Source organism: Aquarana catesbeiana, linkage group LG03 (assembly GCF_042186555.1).
Source record: "Aquarana catesbeiana isolate 2022-GZ linkage group LG03, ASM4218655v1, whole genome shotgun sequence".
NCBI classification, from domain to species: domain Eukaryota; kingdom Metazoa; phylum Chordata; class Amphibia; order Anura; family Ranidae; genus Aquarana; species Aquarana catesbeiana.
This window is the reverse complement of record NC_133326.1, coordinates 127620846-127644912: the sequence shown is the minus strand read 5'-3', so window position 1 is coordinate 127644912 and position 24067 is coordinate 127620846. Positions and strand designations below refer to the sequence as shown.

The 24067-nt window shown below is 43.9% G+C and overlaps 1 protein-coding gene across 6 annotated transcripts in view; it reads right to left on the bottom strand.

Moving 5' to 3' along the window:
* The window catches only part of SCAPER (S-phase cyclin A associated protein in the ER), a 500548-nt gene that overhangs the window by 214040 nt on the left and 262441 nt on the right, over nucleotides 1-24067 (bottom strand). For all 6 annotated transcript variants that reach the window (XM_073619203.1, XM_073619204.1, XM_073619198.1 and 3 more), the window contains one exon: nucleotides 5827-5963. In XM_073619203.1, coding sequence (XP_073475304.1) covers nucleotides 5827-5963 — 137 coding nt within the window. The remainder of the gene's footprint in view (nucleotides 1-5826; nucleotides 5964-24067) is intronic.

The window sequence follows — 24067 nt, the reverse complement described above, 5'->3', positions numbered from 1 at the left end:
CCCGAGTGACGCGGCGCGCGCGCCCCCTAGTAGCTCGGAAAGGCGGTCACGTCATATGACGTCCGCCCAGAACGACAGCTGCCTCGTCCCGCCGTCATATGACAGTGGGCGGGCAGCTACTGGTTAATCTGTAAATAGCTGCGTCTAAAACTTGTCGAACAATTTGAGGATAATGAAACATACATAAAATTGCAAAGACATTAAATATATCATAGTTATATAGTAGGTGAGGTCGAAAAAAAAACAAGTCCATCAAGTCCAACCTATGTGTGATTATGTGTCAGTATTACATTGTATATCCCTGTATGCTGCAGTCGGTCAGGTGCTTATCTAATAGTTTCTTGAAACTATCGATGCCCCCCGCTGAGACCACCGCCTGTGGAAAGGAATTCCACATCCTTGCCGCTCTTACAGTAAAGAACCCTCTACGTAGTTTAAGGTTAAACCTCTTTTCTTCTAATTTTAATGAGTGGCCACGAGTCTTGTTAAACTCCCTTCCGCAAAAAAGTTTTATCCCTATTGTGGGGTCAACAGAATGGTAATTGTATATTGAAATCATATCCCCTCTCAAGCGTCTCTTCTCCAGAGAGAATAAGTTCAGTGCTCGCAACCTTTCCTCATAACTGATATCCTTCAGACCCTTTATTAACTTTGTTGCCCTTCTTTGTACTCGTTCCATTTCCAGTACATCTTTCCTGTGGACTGGTGCCCAGAACTGGAGAGCATACTCTAGGTGCAGCCGGACCAGAGTCTTATAGAGCAGGAGAATTATCGTTTTATCTCTGGAATTAATCCCCTTGTTAATGCATGCCAATATTCTGTTTGCTTTGTTAGCAGCAGCTTGGCATTGCATGCCATTGCTGAGCCCATCATCTACTAGGACCCCCAGGTCCTTTTCCATCCTAGATTCCCCCAGAGGTTCTCCCCTCAGTGTATAGATTGCATTCATATTTTTGCCACCCAAATGCATTATTTTACATTTTTCTACATTGAACCTGATTTGCCATGTAGTTTCCCACCCCATTCATTTGTTCAGATCTTTTTGCAAGGTTTTCGCATCCAGCGGAGAAGTTATTGCCCTGCTTAGCTTAGTATCGTCTGTAAATACAGAGAATGAACTGTTTACCCCATCCTCCAGGTCGTTTATGAACAAATTAAACAGGATTGGTCCCAGCACAGAACCCTTGGGGACCCCACTACCCACCCCTGACCATTCTGAGTACTCCCCATTTATCACCACTCTCTGAACTTGCCCTTGTAGCCAGTTTTCAATCCATGTACTCACCCTATGGCCCATGCCAATGGACCTTATTTTGTACAGTAAAAGTTTATGGGGAACTGTGTCAAATGCTTTTGCAAAATCCAGATACACCACGTCTATGGGCCTCCCTTTATCTAGATGGCAACTCACCTCCTCATAGTTGGTTAATAGATTGGTTCGGCAAAAACGGTTCTTCATGAATCCATGCTGATTACTGCTAATCATACCGTTCTCATTACTAAAATCTTGTATATAGCCCCTTATCATCTCCTCCAAGAGTTTACATACTATTGATGTTAGGCTAACTGGTCTGTAATTCCCAGGGATTTATTTTGGGTCCTTTTTTAAATATTGGTGCTACATTGGGTTTTCTCCAATCAGCTGGTACCATTCCAGTCATTAGACTGTCAGTAAAAATTAGGAACAATGGTCTGGCAATTACTTGACTGGGTTCCCAAAGTACCCTCGGGTGCAAGCCATCTGGTCCCAGTGATTTATTATTGTTAAGTTTCCCAAGTCTAATTTTAATTCTGACCTCTGTTAACCATGGAGGTGGTTCCTGTGATGTGTGAAGCCCCCCGATTCCCTTGTGAAGACTGAGGAGAAAAATAAATTCAATACCTTCGCCATCTCTTCATCCGTTGTAACTAAATGTCCTTCCTCATTCTTTATGGGGCCAATATGGTCTGTCTTCCCTTTTTTACTGTTTACATACTGTACTGTACTGTACTGACTTCTTGGGATTTTTTTTGCTCTCCTCCGCTATGTGTCTTTCATGTTCTATCTTAGCCGTCCTTACTGCACCCTTACATTTCTTGTTGCATTCTTTATAATGTCTGAATGCTGATGATGATCCCTCAACCATGTATTTTTTAAAGGCCTTCTCCTTTGCCTTTATATGCATTTTTACATTGGAGTTAAGCCATCCAGGACTTTTGTTCTCTCTTTTAAATGTATTACTTAATGGGATGCATTGGCTAATGCCCTTATTTAATATGCTCTTAAAGCAAACCCATCTCTCCTCCGTGTTCTTTGTTCCTAAGATTTTATCCCAATTTACAGTGCCTTGCGAAAGTATTCACCCCCCCTTGTCATTTTTCGTGTTTTGTTGCCTCTCAACCTCCTGGAATTAACATGGATTGTTTGAGGATTTGCATCATTTGATTTACAGAACATGCCCACAACTTTGAAGATGTTTTTTTTTTTTTTTTTTTATTGTGAAGCAAACAACAAATAGGACGAAATAACAGAAAAAGTCAATGTGCATAACTATTAACCCTCCCCCCGCACCCAAAGTCAACATTTTTTAGAGCCACCTTTTGCGGCCATAAAACCTTCAAGTCGCTTTGGATAAGTCTCTATGAGCTTGCCACTTCTTACCACTGAGATGTTAGCCCATTCATCCCTGCAAAACTGCTTCAGCTCCTTCAAGTTGGGTGGTTTGCACTTGTGAACAGTAATCTTTAAGTCTGACCACAGATTTTCTATTGGATTCGACTAGGCCATTCCAACACATTAACATGTTTCCCCTTAAACCACTCAAGTGTTGCTTTAGCATCCCCACAGCATGATGCTGCCACCACCATGTTTAACTGCGGGGATGGTGTTCTTTGGGTAATGTGATGTGTTGTGTTTGCGCCAGACATAGCGTTTTCTTTGATGGCCAAAAAGTTCAATTTTAGTCTCATCAGACCAGAGCACCTTCCTCCATACATTTTGGGAGTCTTCCACATGCCTTTTCGCAAACTTAAAATGTGCCATTTTGTTTTTTGCTGAAAATAATGCCTTTCTTCTGGCCACTCTGCCATAAAGCCCAACTCTATGGAGCGTACGGCTTATTGTCATCCTATGTACAGATACTCCAGTCTCTCCTGTGGAACTCTGCAGCTCCTTCAGGGTTACCTTAGGTCTCTGTGCTGCCTCTCTGATTAATGCACTCCTTGCCTGGTTCGTGAGTTTTGGTGTGTGGCCGTCTCTTGGCAGGTTTGCTGTTGTGCCATGTTCTTTCCATTTGGTTGATGATAGATTTGATGGTGCTCCTGGGGATCATCAAAGATTTTGATTTCTTTTATAACCTAACCCTGACTTGTACTTCTCAACAAAATTGTCCCTTATTTGTTTGGAGAGTTCCTTGGTCTTCATGGCAGTGTTTGGTTAGTGGTGCCTCTTGCTAGGTGTTGCAGCCTCTGGGGCCTTTCAAAAAGGTGTGTATATGGAATGACAGATCATGTGACACTTAGATTGCACACAGGTGGACATCATTTCACTAATTATGTGACTTCTGAAGGTAATTGGTTGCACCAGAGCTTTTTATGGGCTTCATAACAAAGGGGGTGAATACACATGCACATGCCAATTATCAGTTTTTATTTTCTGGAAAATTGCTTTATGTATATATTTTTGTAATTTTACTTCACCAACTTAGACTATTGTGTTCTGATCCATCAAATATAATTCAGATTAAAAAAACATTGAACTAAAGGCTGCAATGTAACAAAATAGGTAAAAAGCCAAGGGGGTCAATACGGGTGAATATGGATTTGGTAAATGTACTGTGCTCTGGACCTTAAAGGGATACTATGGGTTTGTTTTTTATTTTTTTTTTAAAAAACAAACATGTCATACTTACATCTACTGTGAATTTTGTTTTGCACAAAGTGGCCCCGAACGTCCTCTTCTGGGGTCCTACAGCGGCTCTCGCGGCTCCTCCCCGCAAGAGCTAACCCCCTCTGGGAAGCTCTCTCCTGAGGGGGTTACCTTGCGGGCACGCTCCTGTGTGATACACTCGGTGGCCATAGCCGCACTGCGTCACTGGTTTGATTGACAGCAGCGGGAGCCAATGGCTGTGCTGCTATCAATCATCCAATTAAGAGCCGACTAAAGCTCGGTGAAAGCAACGCGGATCGCGCCCAAGGAAATTCGGGTCTCAGGTAAGTAAAACGGGGGCTGGGGGGGGTGACTGCAAGGTGTTTTTTCACCTTAATGCATAGGATGCATTAAGGTGAAAAAACACAAAGCTTTACAACCCCTTTAAGTATGAATACACACCAATGTGCTTTGTCTCTAGTGCTTTAACACTTGGACATGGCACTGAATAGAGACAATTTTAAGCCTCCGCAATTGTTCAAAATGCACCATTTCCCCTACTAACATTTTTCCAAATAATTATAAATAAATACATTTACATGAGACATCGTGTGTGTCATAAATGTGCGTTCAAAGGAAAAAAACATTTGAACAGAAAACATCTCAAAGGGGTGTCCCATTTTGCTAAGTTTGAAAAAGACTATGTGATAGACCTAGCCGGGAGAGAGACTTTTGGAGGGGACTGTATGCTAGCCTCTTGCCGATCGATCAGGGGCCCTTGCATTTGGGGGAACGGTGCTCTTTGTGAGCTGTATGCCTGGGGACCCTTGAGGTGGTATTACTGTGGATTTGGGTCCTGGTCCCCCAGGACACACAGACTCTGGGGACCCTGGATTTGCCATATTGGGATAGTGGCTGATTCATGATGCTGGGACAGATACTGTTAGGAGATGCTGATGTAAATTCCAACACCTGTCTGTCTAGTGTCTGCTAAAATGTGTATTGTAAATAAGTCTACTATGGGATCTAAGAGTCATTAGATCCCCATTGTTATTTGTGTTAATTAACTCTGCTATTGTGTGAAGAAGAGTCTATGTTGATTGTGATAATGTTGATTGGATTTTCTGAACTACAAGACGGCCAGTCTGGCCTAACGGTCATGTCTGAGTCATCTAGGCTGTCTAAAGGGATTAGTTAATTAGCTCATGTTAATTAGGTTAATTAGGTTACAGCTGTATTGTTAGAGTAATATGAGCAGGACTTTTAGTGTATAAAAGCCTGTATTTTGCAATAAAGTGAGATTCCTGTTTGAACTTACATACAGCCTGCCTGGTGTTTGTTCTGAGCTATCACAACTGGACTAGAACGGCACAGAGCTGTAGTTCTAGTCCCGGAGCATCGGATGACCGAACAATCAGATGTTGTGATCTGCAGTCTGATTCTATAGCTGCAGAGGAGTGTCGGGAGAGTGGAACCGAGCGAGCAAGGGGGCTCGTTACATTGGTGGCAGCAGTGGGATGTTACAGACTATAAGCTAAATCAACTGTATAAGCAGTGATAATTGCATTACCAATTTTATGAATAAAAGAGTGTTGAATTGCAAAAGTGAAATGGTTTTCTTTTGCTGAAGACTTGAAAAATAAACTGTTCCATTAGACAAACTGTTCCATTAGACATAAACTGTTTCTTAGTTATGAGACAGAAACCAGCTGACAGAAGATGTATCACTTTACGTTTCCAGAATGATAATTATTGTAATAATCCTATATAGTTATTGAGTGGTACTACAGTATAGAAAAACAGAAATGTAGCCAGACATTTAGGGACTTCCCCTACTGCTGCCCTCCGTGCTGGTTCAAGGTCTTCTATGCCTATACAGTAGTTATCCTCTTACCAGTTAACCATATACTGTAAAAGTGGCACTATTTTCTTTTTTTTTTCTGTTAAGAGAAAATGTAAAGACCATAAAGGAGGCATACCTGGAATTCATGCGAGTCTTCAACTTTTTAGCTTTCTTTTTATTTTTTTGCTTCTCCTCTACCTCCTTTACAGGTTCAACAGGAGCTGCAGTTTCAACTATAATGTCCACAATATATTTCTTCAAAGACAGATGCTCCTAAAAAAGAGGATACAATATAAAATATAGTTTTTCACCATTCAGGGAGTAGGACTTACTTTATATACATCATTACATGAGTATTGCTGGACAAGTGCATTATTTTTTTTTTCAGGAAATGTGTCGATTAGGAGAAAGAAGAAGAGAAAAGGGCAAGGCTGAGACATCTAAAAACTGAAGTTCAAACAGGAGCACTGGAAACTGCACAAAGATATATGAAAGCTGGTAGAGAACATGGACATATTTCGCCCATTTCCCACACTTCTTAACTCTCAGAAAAGCAAAGGATGAACTAATCTACAATTTGGAAACAAAACTCATGAAATAAAGCATATGGAATATCCGCAATGTCAAGATTGGAGTGATTTTATATAGGATGAAGATCAAAAAAAAGAATTAATGCCATTTCCAAAATAATTGTCGAGGAAAAGATCCATATCAAGTAACATCACTTTTATGTTAATATCAGGGTTTAATTCCGTGAAATTAATCTTTATAAAAACTCCATTAATAGAACATATAATCAAAAGATAAAAAAAAAAACGTATTCTTCCCATACAGAGAATATAGGGCGTTGGTGAAAAAACAAAAAAAAACAAAAGAAACCTAGAAAGCTGAGCCTGTGAGAGCTGGTAATGTTACCATGACCTCTATCCTCTAGTGGTTCTGCGTGCACCAGAATTATAAGTTGGTGAATACAGAATGGGCATAGTGCCACTAGGGCAGTGTACCAGAAAATGAAGTCCTTCAGTTTCTAAGCTACAGCAACTGACAGCATTTACTTTCATACACCTACTACACTATTTTATTTAAAGAAGGTGATCAATAAAAAGTGAGATGATTATGTTTTTTTTTTAATAACACCTGTGAAAAAATTCTATTTTTGTACTTACTGAAAAATCCTTTTTTAAAGTTTGAGGGACACAGAATTCAGAGACAGTTGGGACATATTGCCACCTACTGGAGGGATAGCACACTAAAGCAGGCAAGATCATAAACATGGGGGGTTGGATCTGTGCTCCTGAACAAACTCAGAGAAAACGAGAAAAACATGTAAAAACATGGATGGAACTTCAAATAAGGCCAAAATCTAGTGAAATCCTGTGCCTCCATCCCTAGGCAAATATGTAATACAAAAGGGGGGTTTGGGGCTTTAAATGAGGCATACAGCTACAGTAATCGAGTAGAAAAGCAAAAATGAATTTAATTTGCACAAGTGGAAATGACATGGACTAGTAGTATAAACAGTACCAAAAACATAACGTGTTCATGTCAATACATATGTTCCAACATATTAATACCATACATAGTGTAAAGGGGTAGCTGGATTTGTCCCCAGTGGGGCATGGACAGTAAAAAGATACAGATAAATAATATTCTTGAAACTCCAGATGGATAAATGGTTGTAGATGTGAATGTTGCATCATTAGAAGGCTCTACATGTTTGGTGGACAACTTCCACTCGTCAGGAGCAAATGTGAAGTACATCTAGGTGTATCTTTAAAATTATATAACCAGTGTGATCTAATATCCCGCCTTGAAAACTGGGGAGAAAAGGGGAGGGGAGGAAGAAAAAATACAACACCCAGAGTACCTTGCAGATCACCCTCCACAATCCCATGGGGGTGCTGGGGGCCAAGGACATGGTGGAACTATCCTCCCAGGAGCTGTAGAAGTAGAGTCCCACAGCAAACAGATCGGCACAAAAAGCAAGTGAGAAGGTCATGTCCTAGGTGGGATGACAAGTGAAGAAATGGTGGATCCTGGCTCATTCTGTGAAAAATGATGAAAAAAAGTGTAACATAAGTGCAAATTGGTATATACTGTGAGAGCAGGAGCCCATAAAAAGTATTACCAAGGGTACTGGGTGCAAAGCAGGAGTAAAGTGGTGTATACAAATAGTGACAGACAGTGCAGGTCACCATGAGAGATGAGTAGAAAGAGCTATATTGAGCACCGAAGGACAGCCACCCAAAGGAAAAACATTGAGCCAAGTTGGTACCTTGACCCTGGAAATATAATCCAAATATAATCAAGTTGTGCATGTGAATCCAAGTGGATCTAGAATAAGTGCTGCCCCCGAGTTCTATTTGTGCTGAGGTAGAGCCGCAGGGCCACTCTCAACGCCACGTGAAGCGTCTAAGGAGAGGGATGGCGCAAATACTTGGGCAGCCTGAGTCGTCCGGCAGTATGACACTCAACATCCCTCATGGCAGATGCCGGTGGAATCACACGCACGGCGTATGGAACATGACGATGATGCACGTTGAGCGCATCGCCCCCAGTGGGGAAGGAGGAGGAGGGGAGGACCCCGAGCGTGCATCGCAGTTCCCGGGAATGACAAAAACACCAGTGAAACCAAGGCTACCATCACGCACGGGAAGGGGAGCGGTATCAAAGTAAAACTATTGTATGTGTGTTGGTCATTCTCCCCATATGAAAGGTAGTAGTGCCCCCTGCAGAAGTGACAGAGTAAAAATGAATTCATGCAACAGGTACGCATGAACTGCGGGGGCTACAATATGTTGAGCCACAAGCCTCCATCCCTGTAATTGGGTAAAAAAGAAAAACATGTAAATATTTTTCACAGAATGAGCCAGGATCCACCATTTCTTCACTTGTCATCCCACCTAGGACATGTCCTTCTCACTTGTTTTTTTGTGCTGATCTGTTTGCTGCGGGACCCTACTGCCACAGCACCCGAGATTATATTTCCACCATGCCCTTGGCTCCCAGCACCCCATGGGATTGTGGAGGGTGATCTGCAAGGTACTATGTGTTTCCCCCCTCCCCTTTTCTCCCGTTTTCATGGCGGAATATTGGATCACACTGGTCATATCATTTTACAGATACACCTAGATGGACTTCGCATTTGCTCCTGACGAGTGGAAGTTGTCAACGAAACGCGTAGAGCCTTCTAATGATGCGACATTAATGTCTACAACCATTTATCCATCTGGAGTTTTAAGAATCTTATTTATCTGTATCTTTTTACTTGCTGTCCATGTCCCACTGGAGACAAATCCAGCTACCCCTTTACACTACATATTATTATGTTGGAACATATGTGTAGACATGAAAACATGTTTTTGGTACTGTTTATACTACTAGACCATGTCAGAATTAGAGAAACACTCCTAAAGCCACATCCGTAATTAAGGGGTAAATTGTTAAAGAAAGGGACCAAAGATGGCACTAGATCGGACTTTATAGGCAAAATGGACGAGAGCATATAAAAAACTTTTTATAGATAATTAGTCATACATAGAGCAGGTATCAAAAGAATTAAAAAACACAAACAATTGACACACAATTAACATGGATGTATGGCATAACAAAGATGTTAGCACAATACAGACAACAGTGAGCCCCTGTGCGTCAACGCGTTTTGCTGGTCTGCTTCGTCAGGACGCAATCAGACATTGTAAAACAATAACATAAGTAGATAAAAAAAAACATTAGCCGTCGTCCGTCGTCATTACCGAGTGACATACAATTAACACACATGCAACTACCTTGTCAGCATATAACATCCACAAATGGAAATTTCCACAATGAACGTCAAAAATCACCGTATAGATGAGGGAACGTAAAATTCCAATACCAGTAACTGTATGATGAGATAAAACTATTAGTGCGTATTACTCTCAAAGCTGAGCAATGCTCAATACTTAGATAGATGGAACCAAATATCTATGGAAAATATGTATAGAAAAAAGAAAGGAAGGAAAGAAAGGTTGTACTTACTAGTTTAAAACATGTCACTCATGTAGAGTCTATTACAGGATATCATTCACAGATGATGAACCGTGAAAAAAAAAGGGGGGGGGGTGAATGGGGGGGTGGTATAAATATAGCCTACAGGAACTGCGTTTTATCCAGAGTACTAGTGATATACATATTCACCAACAACATAAGTGTGTCCTTTTAAATGTGGATGACAGCCTCTCCTGCAGCTAGCAGAAATGAATAAGGCTGCACACAGTCCAAGGGCCCATTACAACAACATGAGAATCTTGTTATGTGGGCTATTAAACCAGAAGTACAACACAACACTTCTCATGCTTTGCATGACAATCACGCACTTACCATGTAGGATGTACAGTCTGGTGTACCCGCCAAGGAAAGCATCTACCACATTGCAGCATACCAAAGAGGGACATTTATATTTATACCTCCCTATACCAAGTGGTAGCTGTAGCCTCACATGATTAGGAGTTGATTAGTCGCCGTTCGGCGCCACCGCCGAGTGACGTCACATGATCGCGCCGCAATTGGCCCGCCCCTAGCCTAACGTCAGTGTATTCTAAGTGCTAATTTATTAATGTACCTTTGCATAGTGCCGCATGATTCTACAGGGAACGTAGCCAATCGGGGGAGGGACGCATATGCTCTGCTCCTCCTCATTATGGCATACAACAGAAAGGGGGAGGAAATAAATGATCTAAAACACACCCAAAGAGGAGGCACAATCCAGCCATGCAAAGCCACAAACAGGGAAAACAGCAACAGGGCTTTAACCCCCTGAGGTAAACACATTGCAAGAATCACCAATATGAAGAGGCCTTATGGCCTTTGTGCCTTAAGACCTTGGCTTCAACAGCCACCATTAAAGCCAGCGACTGTAAAGCAGGATGGTAAATGGGTCTTTGGGAAAGAAGATCCTGGCTACCTGGAAGGACCACAGAGCATCTGCCAGAAGTCTGATGTACCACATCTACCTAGGCCAGTCTGGAATTAGGAGGATCACTGAAATGCCCTCCAACTCAATCTAGCTGAGCAAAAAAAAAGGAGTTTTAGGGGAGAAAACCATAGATCAGGCTGTACTGATCCCACAGATCCAGTTGAGTATCCACTGCTTCAGCTAGAGAACCTAACTGGAGAAAAACCTGTCCAGTTTATTGTTAAATCTGGATGTCATAAGGTCCACATATGCCATCCCCCACCTGTGACACTGGTCTTCAAAAACACCTCTGGGTGTAGTGCCCAATCCCTTGAATCTAGGTGTTGAAGGCCAAAAAAATATGCACGCCAATTGTCCACTGGGAAATCAACGATAAAGCTTGACTGTGAAGTTCTTCCCGAGACAGAATCCTTTCTACCTGTTTCCATGGCAAGTGTTCTGGTACCTTCCTGATGGTGTATGTGCGCTACTACCATGGCGTCGTCCAACTGGATCATGTCACAATGTCCTGAATTTTAGAGACAACCAAAATGCTCGGAGATAGGATTCCTTCGGCGTTCAGGCTGGCATCTGTTGTGAGGATCCTCAAAGAGATCAGAAGAAAGGCTTTTTCCAACTTCTGGGCTGGATTCCTGAGCCACCAGGCCAAAGACAGTCCGGTCCTTGGTATCAGACGAATTGATTTGTCTAGAGAATGCACCAATTGTGTACTCTCTCAATCATCTTGATGACAGGATGTTGAGTTGTTGGGGTCTAGAGAGCAATTGGAACTGCCAAGTAGGAGTCTACAATCAACCGCAGCACTCTCATACAGAAGTGACGTGTAAGTTGACTCCTTGACTGAAAAACCTGAGTTTAGGAGCATACAGTCTAAAGTTTCTCTTGGGGAAGAAAAAAAATCTCGCTTGAGCTACATTTAGGATAATATTCCAAGTGATATGTCAGTTCCAAAGGTGACATCTGAAGGTTCAAGATCCAACCAAACAATTTCAAGGTCAATTTCACTTTTACAGTATGATGTAAAGATTCTTGCAAAGGTGTTGGCGGTCCGACTGAATGAGGTTATCACGTCTATTATGCACTCTGACCAGGTCGGTTTTTTGCCAAATAAGTACACTGCCCTTAATCTGAGAAGGCTATTCTTAAATATCCAGTCTCCAGCTAATAATGTAGGCAGTAGGGCATTGTTATCATTGGACGCTATGAAGGCTTTTGATAGCATTGACTGGGGGTACCTGTGGGCTGTACTAGGGCACTTTGGATTCAGCCCGCAGTACATCTCATGGGTGTGCCTGCTCTATGTTCAACCACAAGCCGCGATTAGGGCATTCGGGAAACTATCTCACACCTTTACTTTGCAGAGGGGTACTAGGCAAGGGTGCCCTCTTTCACCTCTCCTGTTTGCTTTGGCGATAGAACCTCTGGCAATCAGCATTAGGTCCCGCCCTGGTATTGTTGGCTTTAGATATGAGGATATACAGGAAAAGGTGATGTTATATGCAGATGACACGCTCTCTATGCTGGGGTACACAGACGTCTCTTTACGGGATGACCACTATTATAGAATTTGGTGATTTCTCTGGCCTTAATATAAATTGGTCCAAATCTGCTCTACTGTTACTGGGTGAAAATGACACACAACTTGTAACGCCTGCATGCCCTATACCCATAACATCCTCATTTAAGTATTTGGGGATTCTGGTGATGCCTAGCCTCCGAGACTTTTGTCACCTTAATATCTCCCCCCTTCTTCAATGATTTCGGGACCGTATCAAAACATGACACTCCCTCCGTTTATCAGTAGCTGGATGGGTGAATCTCATTAAAATGATCCTTATGCCACTGTTACTCTACTTTCTGTATAATACCCCAACAGTGATCCCATTGAAAATCTTTTGAATAGTAGATACGCTTTTCCGGGCCCTGATCTGGAAGGAAGACTCTTCCAGAATCAAGCTAGAACACCTACAAAGGCCCCAAGATGATGATGGATTGGCAATGCCCAATACATGGATGTAGCGGCTCAATTACAACATCTTATAGGCACCATAAGTACGGGGAATAAGACAGATAGCAGGGAACATAGTTTCTCTATGATGGTGATGGCCCACACACCCTCAACAGAGAGTCCATTTCACAGGCTCGAGGCCCAGGCCTTTGGACTACCGCACAAACACTTTCTGACCTAAAACCTCTTTCAGAAGGTCTGGAACAAGACCAGGTACTTTCAGAAGGTGACAGGCTATACGGAATTTAGTCCCATATGGTATATATATATATATGGAGATGGCTAAATTGCAGAGTGGTGCTAGGTGGACAGTATATGGGGTAACACACTTTACCCAAATATTCCACAATGGGAAACTTCTGACATTTGCTGCTTTGCAAGATATATTTAATATACCACCCTCCATGGACTTTTATTATCTGCAGCTACAACATGCAGTTAAGGCACAAGGTAGATATTCGGAATGGCACCTATCTCCCACTCCTTGTTTAGTCTCATTAGGGATGCTGGCTCATCTAAAGGCTTAATTTCACATGCCATACTTTTATTTGAGGTGACACCCCCAGAGAGTGCAATGGGAGGAGACTTGTCAGGCTGTGGTTACGTGCTCATTAAATATATCGCAAAGACTAACTCGGCTATATATTTCCTATTGAGGGTGTATTTTACTCCTCATAGACTGCACTTGATGGGCTTGTAAACAGAGTCTACTTGTACAAGGTGTAAGCGGAACCATGGAGATTTGGTTCACCTTTTGTGGCGCTGCCCGAAACTACATCCCTATTGGGCGGGGGTGGTGAGTCAAATTAACTAAGTGTTTCAGGTGACCCTTCCCCTGGACCCGAAGGCATGCTTGTTGGGTATACTGGAAGAGTATGATTGGGAGGTTCACACCAGAGAGGCTATACTGATCATGGTTTATTGGAAGTCGGTAGACACCCCTACTGTGAGGGAATGGGTTAAAAATATAGGTTAACAGCTGAGACTGGAAAAACTTATCTACCAACACAGGGGTAATGCATATAAGTTTGAGAGGATATGGGCACCATTGTTAGATGTTCTGGGGCTAGCTCTGGTGGATCTGACCAAAGAAGGCTGCTTAGGCTCAATGCTGGCTAAAGTGGTAAATTTATGCAGGGTACACTGCTAGAATACTTGAGTAGTGACAGATATGTCCAGGTGAATGGTGCAACTAATAGCTGTATTTGTGTTTTTCCTTCTATGCAAATTGCCTCGAGTGATACATTCTCTTGCTTGAGATATTTAGATGTGTGCTCTCCATAGCGGGTGGGTTTACGCTGAAATGTATGCTGATATGTACTGTTGGCACTGTATGCTGGTGTATTTTCAAATAAAAATCTTTGTTGAATTAAAAAAAAAAAACTATTTCAAGGTCTGAATTGTCCTTGCCACATTGTTGGCCTCCATCTACAGGAGGTCATCCATATATATCCCATATGTGCTAGGGTCTTGGAGAAAACCCAGAGTGAGGGAGACAGGCCGAATGGCAGGGCCATGAACTGGAAGTGCTGGGGAACCTTAGCAAAGTAAAGGAATCACTGATGTGAAGGAAAACTGTGTACATGCAAGAACGCACCTATGATGCCCACAAAAGAAGAAAAGTATTTTTTAGCCTAGGGTCTAAGTTTCTTCTGCTGGGGTAGATAAGTACTCTTACCCCTAGTGACATCCTTAATGAATGTCCTAGGCAGCTCTAAAGAGACACTGTACTTAAACGCTTTTGCATACCTGCTTCGCAGCCCAATATTTCAACCACAGGGTTCTCTGCATGTTCACTGACAAAAAAATTCAAACAGGAGATAAGACGGGAGATGGCAATTAACCCATCTATACAGTAGCTCAGTGTTGTCACTTTTAAACACACTATGACTAGAGGATCAGTGTGAAGGGAAGCTGGATCCCTTCTCATAAACCTAGTCTATTCTCTTGAAGGCAGAAGCAAGGACTAACCAAGGTTAAATCATATGCCAGTTGTGATTAAGGGCAGTAACAAGAAGGTGCTACCTCATGCTAAATGGCAGGAACAAGAACATGGAGTGTGACATGCAAACTCTTAGGGCCCTTTCACACTGGGGCGGTTTGCAAGTGCTATTGCGCTAATAATAGCTCCTGCAAACTGACCCGAAAGTGCCGCTGCTTTGTCTCCAGTGTGAAAGCCCCGAAGGCTTTCACACTGGAGCGGTCCGCTAGCAGGACGGTAAAAAAGTCCTGCTAGCAGCATCTTCAGAGCGGAGTGTATACCGCTCCTTCACCGCTCCTGCCCATTGAAATCAACGGGACAGCGCGGCTATACCGCCGGCAAAGCGCCTCTGCAGAGGTGATTTGCGGTGGTTTTTAACCATTTCTCGGCCTCTAGCGGGGGGTAAAACCGCCCCCTAGCGGCCGCATACCGACGGTAAAGCGCTGCTTACGATAGCGGCGCTTTACCGCCGACGCCGCCCCCGCCCCAGTGTGAAATGGCCCTAACTAATCACACAGCATGCAGTCCCTCTGTGTTTTAACCCTTTCCTTAGTAAATTGATGGAAATTAAGAATAATAATGGTGCCCAACTGCTGTAATAATAAAGGTAGCTCCTGGGGTTCAGGTTACACGGTCTATCCCAAAGGCAGGTTTTCAGAGCTAGGGTGACACAAGAGGCTGTACCATAATTGGAACCGGGAGAATGCTCTGCAGGGAACACAGTACACAAAAGTTTGGGAAATGTCTGTGGGCAGCAGTATAACCCAAGTCTGTGTCCCTCAATGAACGAGAAAGAACTTGTTACTTTGCATACTTTTTAGCAGCTTAAGTGTGCATGCAACCTAGAAGGTAAAAGCCAAATCTACCAATTCAGTGTTTTTACAAAAAAAAAAGTTGTATAGCGTACGTCTGTGAAGGGTTGAATTTATTCAGGTCATGGCATAAATAGTGCAATAGTGCTGTAGATAATCTCATTGAACCGGACCTATTCTGTAACGTTGAAAACATTTCAATTGAACTGAGGAAGCCACATGGATGTGTGGTGAAACATCTAAAATAGAGAAGTCCAGGTGAATGTGAAAAACTACTACCAGCTATAACTGTATAATAATTTATATTCCATTCTTTATATTACTTGTGAATATGCCCTACATGTGGGCTAAGCCTAAAGTATGCCAGGGAAACCACAGAGATGTGTACTTGCTGGACCTGTTGTAAATGTTTTATATTACTGCTACCGTATATACAGTACTTGTCATGATTCATTCATTCTTTTTTTTTTTACTGAAGGATGGAGTGTCCCTTTTCTATGAATTCATTTTAATAGTTCAGCTGCATTTTAGAGTGGCATTAGCTGCATTTTAAGTAAAGTTGTAAAGGTCACCTTTTCTATCAAAATCTTAATTTTACAGAATTTTTGCTGGATTTACAGTGTGTCTCCAGAGCAGCATACAATCATTTTTGAATACTCATTATTTCATCAGCTGGGAGTTTTTTTTTCTTTAAAGCCTGACATAACTGCAAGAATGTTTTGCAAATGTAAAGCTTTAAGTAAGAAGAATGAAAAGGAATAACATGATTGGTTGAGTTTTCTGGGCACAGTTATTCAGAGGAACAGTCTTGCTTAATTGTTCTTCTTGGGAGTATGAATGTTTCCAAGCTCAGTAGATATCTTAACTGCTTCCTTCAATCTACTTATAGAAGATGATGTTTAATGTTCTTAAACATAACGGTCCCTTCAATAGGTCTGGTGGGTGAGGTGAAAAGCACAATGAAGGAAATATGACTCTATACATGCTTGGTACTTAATATTATATGAATAAATTACAGATTTACCAGATAAAGGCAAGCAAAAAGCCGCAGTTTGGAGACCACTGATTTAGACCAATAGGCTATACCCAGACTAGAAAGTGAAGAAAGATTTTTATGTTCTATATAGCTGTACAGTTGCTCTACATTGTGCTTTGCCTATAGTAGCTGCTGTCTCCAACTTCCAATGCTGTTTTGCGCCTACAGGTACTTAGATACATAGAACATGGCCACTGGATTGCATTGCGCTGGTAACTATGGTCAGATGTTAAAAGGAAGGCCAAAGGACATATCAAAAGGGTTTGTGAAGCCAGCATATCAGAACCATAATGAGAGGAAGGATATGAATTCAGGAACAAACTGATGTCAGGGCAGGTGGAGTATAATCACAGATCAGTGACAAAGCTAAAGTCAGTAATGAAGACAGCAACAGTAACAGTGCACCCACAGAAACAGTATGGTGAGGGAAGCCAGCATTTCATAAACATAATGAAAGAAAGGAGACAGAATCAGGAATAAACTAATGTCAGAGCGGGTGGAGTATAAAGGTTTTTTTTTAACTACGGAAAAAGCTTTCTCTTTCTTTTAGGCCAGGCCTTAACTCAGCCTCCAGTCTCCTGTATAGAACTCCTCCATTACCCATGCATCGCATTTGCCATTAAATTTGAACAGCTCCCCAAGCACAGGTAGCATGCGTGTGTCTGCAGTGCAACAAACGTACTGCGAGCACACCAAAAAGTGTGGTAAAAAAGGTGTCATGCTCCACTTTTAAAAAAATGTTCTGGGGGGGGGGGGGGGGGCGTGTCCAGACGTCGAGGTGGGTGGACGTGCTGCAGAGGAGCTCCGCCGAGCCCTCTGCAATCCATTACCATCCGGAGCACTTACAACATAAAACCTTTCCCCAAATCTATCCCGCGATTGCCGGGTACTGGCTGCACTGCTGCTGGGGTCATTTGACCAGCTCCTCTGGCGGATCGAGATACTCGCAGGCCGCGGCCGGCCCTACACTAGAAGCCGGCCGCCATCTTACGGCCTACAAGACAGCAAGCATCACCGGCCTCGCGTACTGCGATTGGTGGGGCGGAGGGCGATCGGCCGGCCTGTAGCCCAGACTGCTGAATCCGGAGGCTGACCGGACTGAGTGAGGACCCAGGATCCCGCAGAAGCTTACGCGGAAATAGGCCTTAGACACCCGCGGCCTACAGCAGATCTGAGGCCTGTGAGGCCTCCAGCACTACCGGACCAGAGTAACGCGACCGGTGGTACAGGGGACACCCAGCTCACCATCATATGCAGTGGACACACCTGCACTGACCTCAGAGACTCAGGTACCAGTATTTTCTCTTGATTGGGGACAGCTGGCACCGGCCGCCATCTTGCGGCCTATTAGTGAAGACAGGCCCACAGTTTAACAAGTCATAATTAGACTGTGCTCCCCTCCCTATACCTCCGCGCATACAGCACTTAGGATCTACATCCACGCTGAAAGGGAGACACTGTTGCTCTCTCGGACCTGCTCTCCCCCACCCCCAGCTCCCCCCATTTTTGTGGAAGCAGGGGTTCTGATAGAGAGCAATCGACCATGGATGGCTGAAGCCACACACTCCTGAGTCCCGTGCTATCCCGACAGCTACAGGCTATTCCCACAATATAGCACACCTGCATTTTACATGGCGGCAGCTAGCTCACACTCTTCGAAGCTTGCTGACCCACAACAAGGCACCATACAGAGGTATCTACTCAGAACAGCGCCGACTAACCCTAAAGATAAAATGGCGCCGGGCCGCAACCCGGGGAAGACCAAGCCACCCACCGCCACTCCCGCAGCAGCCTGCATGACAGAAGACACAAATGAGAAATTCCAAGATTCCAGAGGAGAGACATCAGCCTCCTCTACAAGGTCAGTCACATCGCAAGACACAGACACCGGGACAACCCCTCATCCCGTGTCGGGAGTACCCATTATAACAGAAGCCACAGCCCTCCTCTCTGCCTTCAGAACTGATTTTGAATCATGGGCAAGCAAGATGGAGGATTCCCTACAAGTAGAGCTAAACGCTCTGAGACAAAAAGTCACAGCTAATGAGGAAGCGGTATCGGTCTTAACTACTGCTCAAGATGACCATGAGGCACGTATAATAGCTCTTGAATCTGCATCCGCGACACATCTCCATCGCCTATGCCACCAGCAGCTCTGCATAGAAGACAGCGAAAATCGAAGTCGCCGAAATAATATTAGACTGCAAGGTCTACCTGAGGCAACATCGGGAGCAGAACTGAAACCCACTGTCATATCCATCCTCAATAAAGTGCTGGGCAGAGAGGCAGGATCACCAATTGAATTGGATCGTGTTCACAGGGTAGGCGGGCCGGGGGGGGCCAGAGATGGACGCCCCCGCGATGTTCTATGTCGGGTCCACTACTACACCTTAAAAGAGGAGATTATGCGAAAAGCATGGAACATGGGCTTAGTGGACTTCTTTGGAGCCTCTATCCATCTATATCCTGACTTGTCTCGCAATGCGTTATACATGCGTCGAGTGGTGCGCCCTCTACTAGACCTTATAAGGCAAGCCGGTGCCTCCTATACATGGGGTCACCCCTTCAGCATCAAGGTGACACGGGGAGACGGAAGGTTCACGCTCTCTGATCCGGACCAACTACCTGACTTTTTCCTATTTATTGAACAAGAGCTGGTAGAAGTCTTGAACTGGCTAGACCCTCCAGACGATAGTCCGAGACAGCTGAGACTTGGTCCACTCCCACAGCGCCGCAGACGACCTAGATCTAGATCAGTCTCTTCTGGTCCAGGGATGAGACGACCTACCTCTCCAGAAGATTAACTCGGATGTTGGTAGGAGATGGACGGCTTGTGTTGTTTTGCAAAGTTACTCTAATTTTTGAACTGTGCTTTTCTACCCTAAAGCCCGAGACCCCCCGAAAACTGGGTTAAAGATGTAGGGAAAGCAGGGCTCGGACCTATTGGCTCTCTTCCTGCTCTTTGCCAATTTATTATTTGGCTGGGGTTCGGGAGAGAACATAGCTTATGATCACCTTGGGACTCTCACTAGAGTGAGGGCGCTAGGTAATGCTACAATACACCAACGGTTTTATATAAAATGCTCTGCTTTGTGTCAGATTGTTTCCTCACACTCCCTCCCTCTGTAGCGTGCGGTGGGGGGGGGGGGTGTGGCGGGAGTGGGGGATGCTACCCAGAAGAGAGGTTTGGCCTCCGGTCTTAATAAATCTCCGCCTCAGGAGAATGTAAGTTTAAAAGGCACCACACCTGGAGCGATTGGGTTCCTCCTCGGGTGGATCCCCCGCCCCCCTATTCCCCCTATGCACATATTATAGTTTTGGCTAAATTATCTCTCTACAAGTGGGAGCCAATGTAATTGCAATTTATTCTCTATATAATCTCAGGTTAACTACTTATATCCGCTGTTTATATTTAGTTGATTGTTCTCATCTGTTCTCGTTAAGATGCCTTATGCTTCATGTTTCACATACGTTTTACATGTTCAGTGTGCCACATACACTTTATACCTGCCTGATTCGCTGTTGGGATCACGGCTCAGGCCCACTCATTTCGACCTTCCCCCCAAAGTAGGACAGGCACTGTTTGTGCCTAAAGCGTGATATCTCACGCAATGTTTTGCGTTAGCAAACGCGTTAGTTATCCGGACACATTTTTTAGGTGTCCTTTCATTTACACCTTACTTTTTCCATTATCCTCGCACTCTTCTCTTTCCTTTCTTTTCTCTTCTTATTCTCCCACCTCGGTATTTCACCCCGTCACCCCATCCTACCCCGAACTGTTGCATACTTCTTCTCTGTCTCTTATTGTTTTTTTTTTTTTTTTATACAACCTCTATCGCTCCAGCATGGCTCACACGGAGACCTCACGCCCCCAATTGATATTTCGTTCATACAATGTAAATGGGCTGAACATCGCTTCGAAACGTGGGCAAATACTATACCAGATGCACAAAAGACGAGTCAACGTACTTTTGTTGCAGGAGACCCACTTTCACTCGGAATCCACCCCTTCCTGCTCCAGTAGATACTTTAATAGATGGATCCACAGTACCAATCCAACACAAAAATCTAAGGGAGTATTTATTGCGTTTCATAAAACACTCCCTATTGAACTGCTCGATCATATGGCAAACCCCCAGGGCAGGTACGTCTTTGTGAAAATCTCTCTATGGGGGACTAAATTTACAATAGCTAATCTATACTTGCCTAACACACACCAAGTCCCATCGGCCTTGCAGTATTTAAAGATCTTGGCGGGTTTCACAAAGGGTAAGCTCATACTCGGGGGGGACTTTAATACACCCCTGGATCCACTCTTGGATTCATCGACATCCCGTTCCTCTATATCCTTTCCTAAATTACGAGCCCTAAACCGGGCCATCTACAATATGCATCTTGTAGACGTATGGCGAATACTGTACCCAGAATCACGAAACTACACACACTTTTCCAATGTTCATCGATCATACAGTCATCTAGACTATTTCTTAGTCGACCACAGCTGCTTAGATTGGTCCCCAAATTGTGAAATAGACCCTATGGTTTGGTCCGACCACTCTCCTATATTCCTGACACTTACAGTCCCCTCTACCCCTATAAAAAAATGGACATGGAGGTTAAATGACTCCCTTCTGACTGAGCCAGGGTTCGATACTCGGATAGCTGAGACTATCTTGAACTTTTTTACAGACCACGCCTCTGATGACACCCCACCACCCATTAAATGGGAGGAATTAAAGGCGGTATTACGGGGTAGTTTTATCCAAATGGGTGCCCGCATGAAAAAAGAGCGCTCGACTGCGATAGCCACGGCGGTACACAAACTCAGGACACTAGAGACTACCATAAATGCTCCCCGACTGTGGAGGTGCTTGCGGAGGTTTCTTCCGCTCGCTCTCAGCTTAGGGAATTATATGAGGCTTCAGCCCGCACCTTTGCAAACAAGCTAGCCTTTCACCAATACAAATTCCGAGATAAATGTGGTAGATCACTAGCCCGCACCCTACATGCAAACAACCTAACACCTTTATACCCCACAAACGGGACAATTCTGGGAGAACTGTCTCGTCACCCTCTGAGATGGGACAAGTTTTCCGGGACTTCTATCAATCTCTCTATAACATACCTACAACAAGCCCCACCGAGCCCCCCGGTACTAGAGCGGATACACAAGCCTCATATATCGCACAAAATGCGCTACCAACTCTAGATGACGAATCGATAGAGGACCTTGAAGCTCCAATATCAGAAAACGAGGTTGCCCACGCCATTGCATCTACCACATCGGGTAAAAGTCCAGGCCCTGATGGCTTCACCCCGAAATTTTATAAACAATTTGCCCCCCTTCTCACTCGCTTCTTAACAAAAGTATTTAACTCAATCTCTGAGCGATCGGTATTCCCGCCGCAAACTCTAGAGGCACATATCACCCTCATCCCAAAACCAGACAAAGACCTGAATATATGTGCTAATTACCGACCCATTTCCCTGATAGGGGTAGATCTAAAGGTGTATGCAAAAGTGCTAGCTAATAGACTACAACCGTTGTTACCCCGATTAATACACCTAGACTAAGTGGGATTTGTGAGTGGACGAGAGGCACGAGATAACACCCTAAAAACACTTCTCATTGTGGATTATGCTCGAGCCCACAATGTCCCATTGTGCCTTCTCACGGTAGATGCGGAAAAGGCCTTCGACCGCGTCGACTGACAATTTCTTCGCCTATTGTTGCAACAACTGGGTCTAGGCCAAAATATGCTCATCAGAATAATGTCCCTATATACCTCTCCCTCCGCTAGGATTAGACTAAACGGATCTCTAGCTCCAAAATTCACTATTCGCAATGGAACGCGACAGGGGTGCCCCTTGTCCCCCATTCTCTATGTTCTTGTTATGGAACACCTAACCATCGCCCTTAGAAACAACCCGGCTGTCCACGGTGTTAGTATTGGCCCCATACATACTAAACTTGCCCTATTTGCAGATGACTTGCTCATATTTGTGACCCAACCGCAAGTCTCCTTACCCTCCATTATGCAGGAGTTTCAGAGATATGGAGATGTTAGTAACTTTAAAGTCAATCATAGTAAGTCAGAAATACTCAATATTTCACTCCCAGAAGCAGCTCTCCAACAGCTTACGTCTTTCTTCCCTTTTAAGACAAACTCCACATCTATACGTTATCTAGGAATTCACATCCCAACAGACGCTTCCCAACTATTTACCAGCAACTTTACCCCTCTATTTCTTAGAACACAAGTGGATCTGACCGCATACACATCTAAACAGCTTTCTTGGTTGGGTAGGGTGAATGTTTTAAAGATGGATGTCCTCCCTCGATTCCTCTATCTCTTTCAAACCATTCCTATTCACATTTCCACCCCATTTTTCAAAAGGCTTCGTCAGATTTTCTCTAATGCTATTAACGAGTAAATTATCTAAACCTCGGGGCCCGATGACTCCTCTCTTTGGGACTCCGGCTTTCCCTCCGGCGGAGGATGAAGAGAGATTTGGACCCTGGAATAGGGATAGTCATAGACGTTTAGCACAGGTATTACGCGCTGACCCATCTTTGAGACCAGACCTACCCCCCCCAGATGGGTCCGGGGCCCCCAATCATGTGGTTACAAAGGAGTCAATTAATGTCATACATACGTACTTTCTCCCCCATTTCAGAAATTCTGGATGACCCGACAGACTTTGATGAGCTGCTCTTACAACCAAACCCGCCAATGCATGTAGTATCACTGTTATATTCCCTTCTACTGAACATATCTACCCCTGACCTTCCAACATACACGCAGAAATGGGAAACAGATCTACAGCATTCCATCTCCCCTGCCGATTGGCAAAAAAGCTTTATCCTAACGCATAGGATCTCTTTGGCAACTAAAACTCAAGAAAAAGGCTTCAAGTTATTAACAAGGTGGTACAGATGCCCGGTGACTATCCAACGGTTTAACCCCTCTCTATCAGATACTTGTTGGAGATGCCTGTCCTGGTGGGCCTGCCCTCCAATTCGGAAACTTTGGCAAAAGGTCTTTGATCTATACAGCAGGCTGATGGCGACCTCAATTAAGCCCACACCAGAGATAGCCCTACTATCTATGCTTCCGGGTCCACTCAAGCTGATTAAAAAAGACATACTGCGCCACTTTTTGGCTGCAGTCAGGACAGTGATCCCCAGATATTGGAGAACAATGGATGTACCTTCCTTGGGTGATTGGGCTGTCGAAGTGGATCGGATAAGGGATCTGGAGCGCCTGCTGGTGCAGGAAGCGGAGAAGGAGGAACAGTTCTTCACCACCTGGACCTCATGGTCGATGTTTCGTTACTCCGATGACTCCCCCATATGGGTCAGGGATGCCCCATCTTCTCCCGCCGAGTAGCCATGCTGGGGTGTTACACACTTTTGCAGCCATCCCTTACCTCTATACATGATATCATTCCTTCCTCTCTCTCTGTCTCCTTCTCTCTATGTACTGAACCAGACAATCAAATATATAAACAAAGATCATATGCCCAGAATTGCTCAATAACATGAATATTTATAATAAATGATTAAATGATCCCTACAGTGT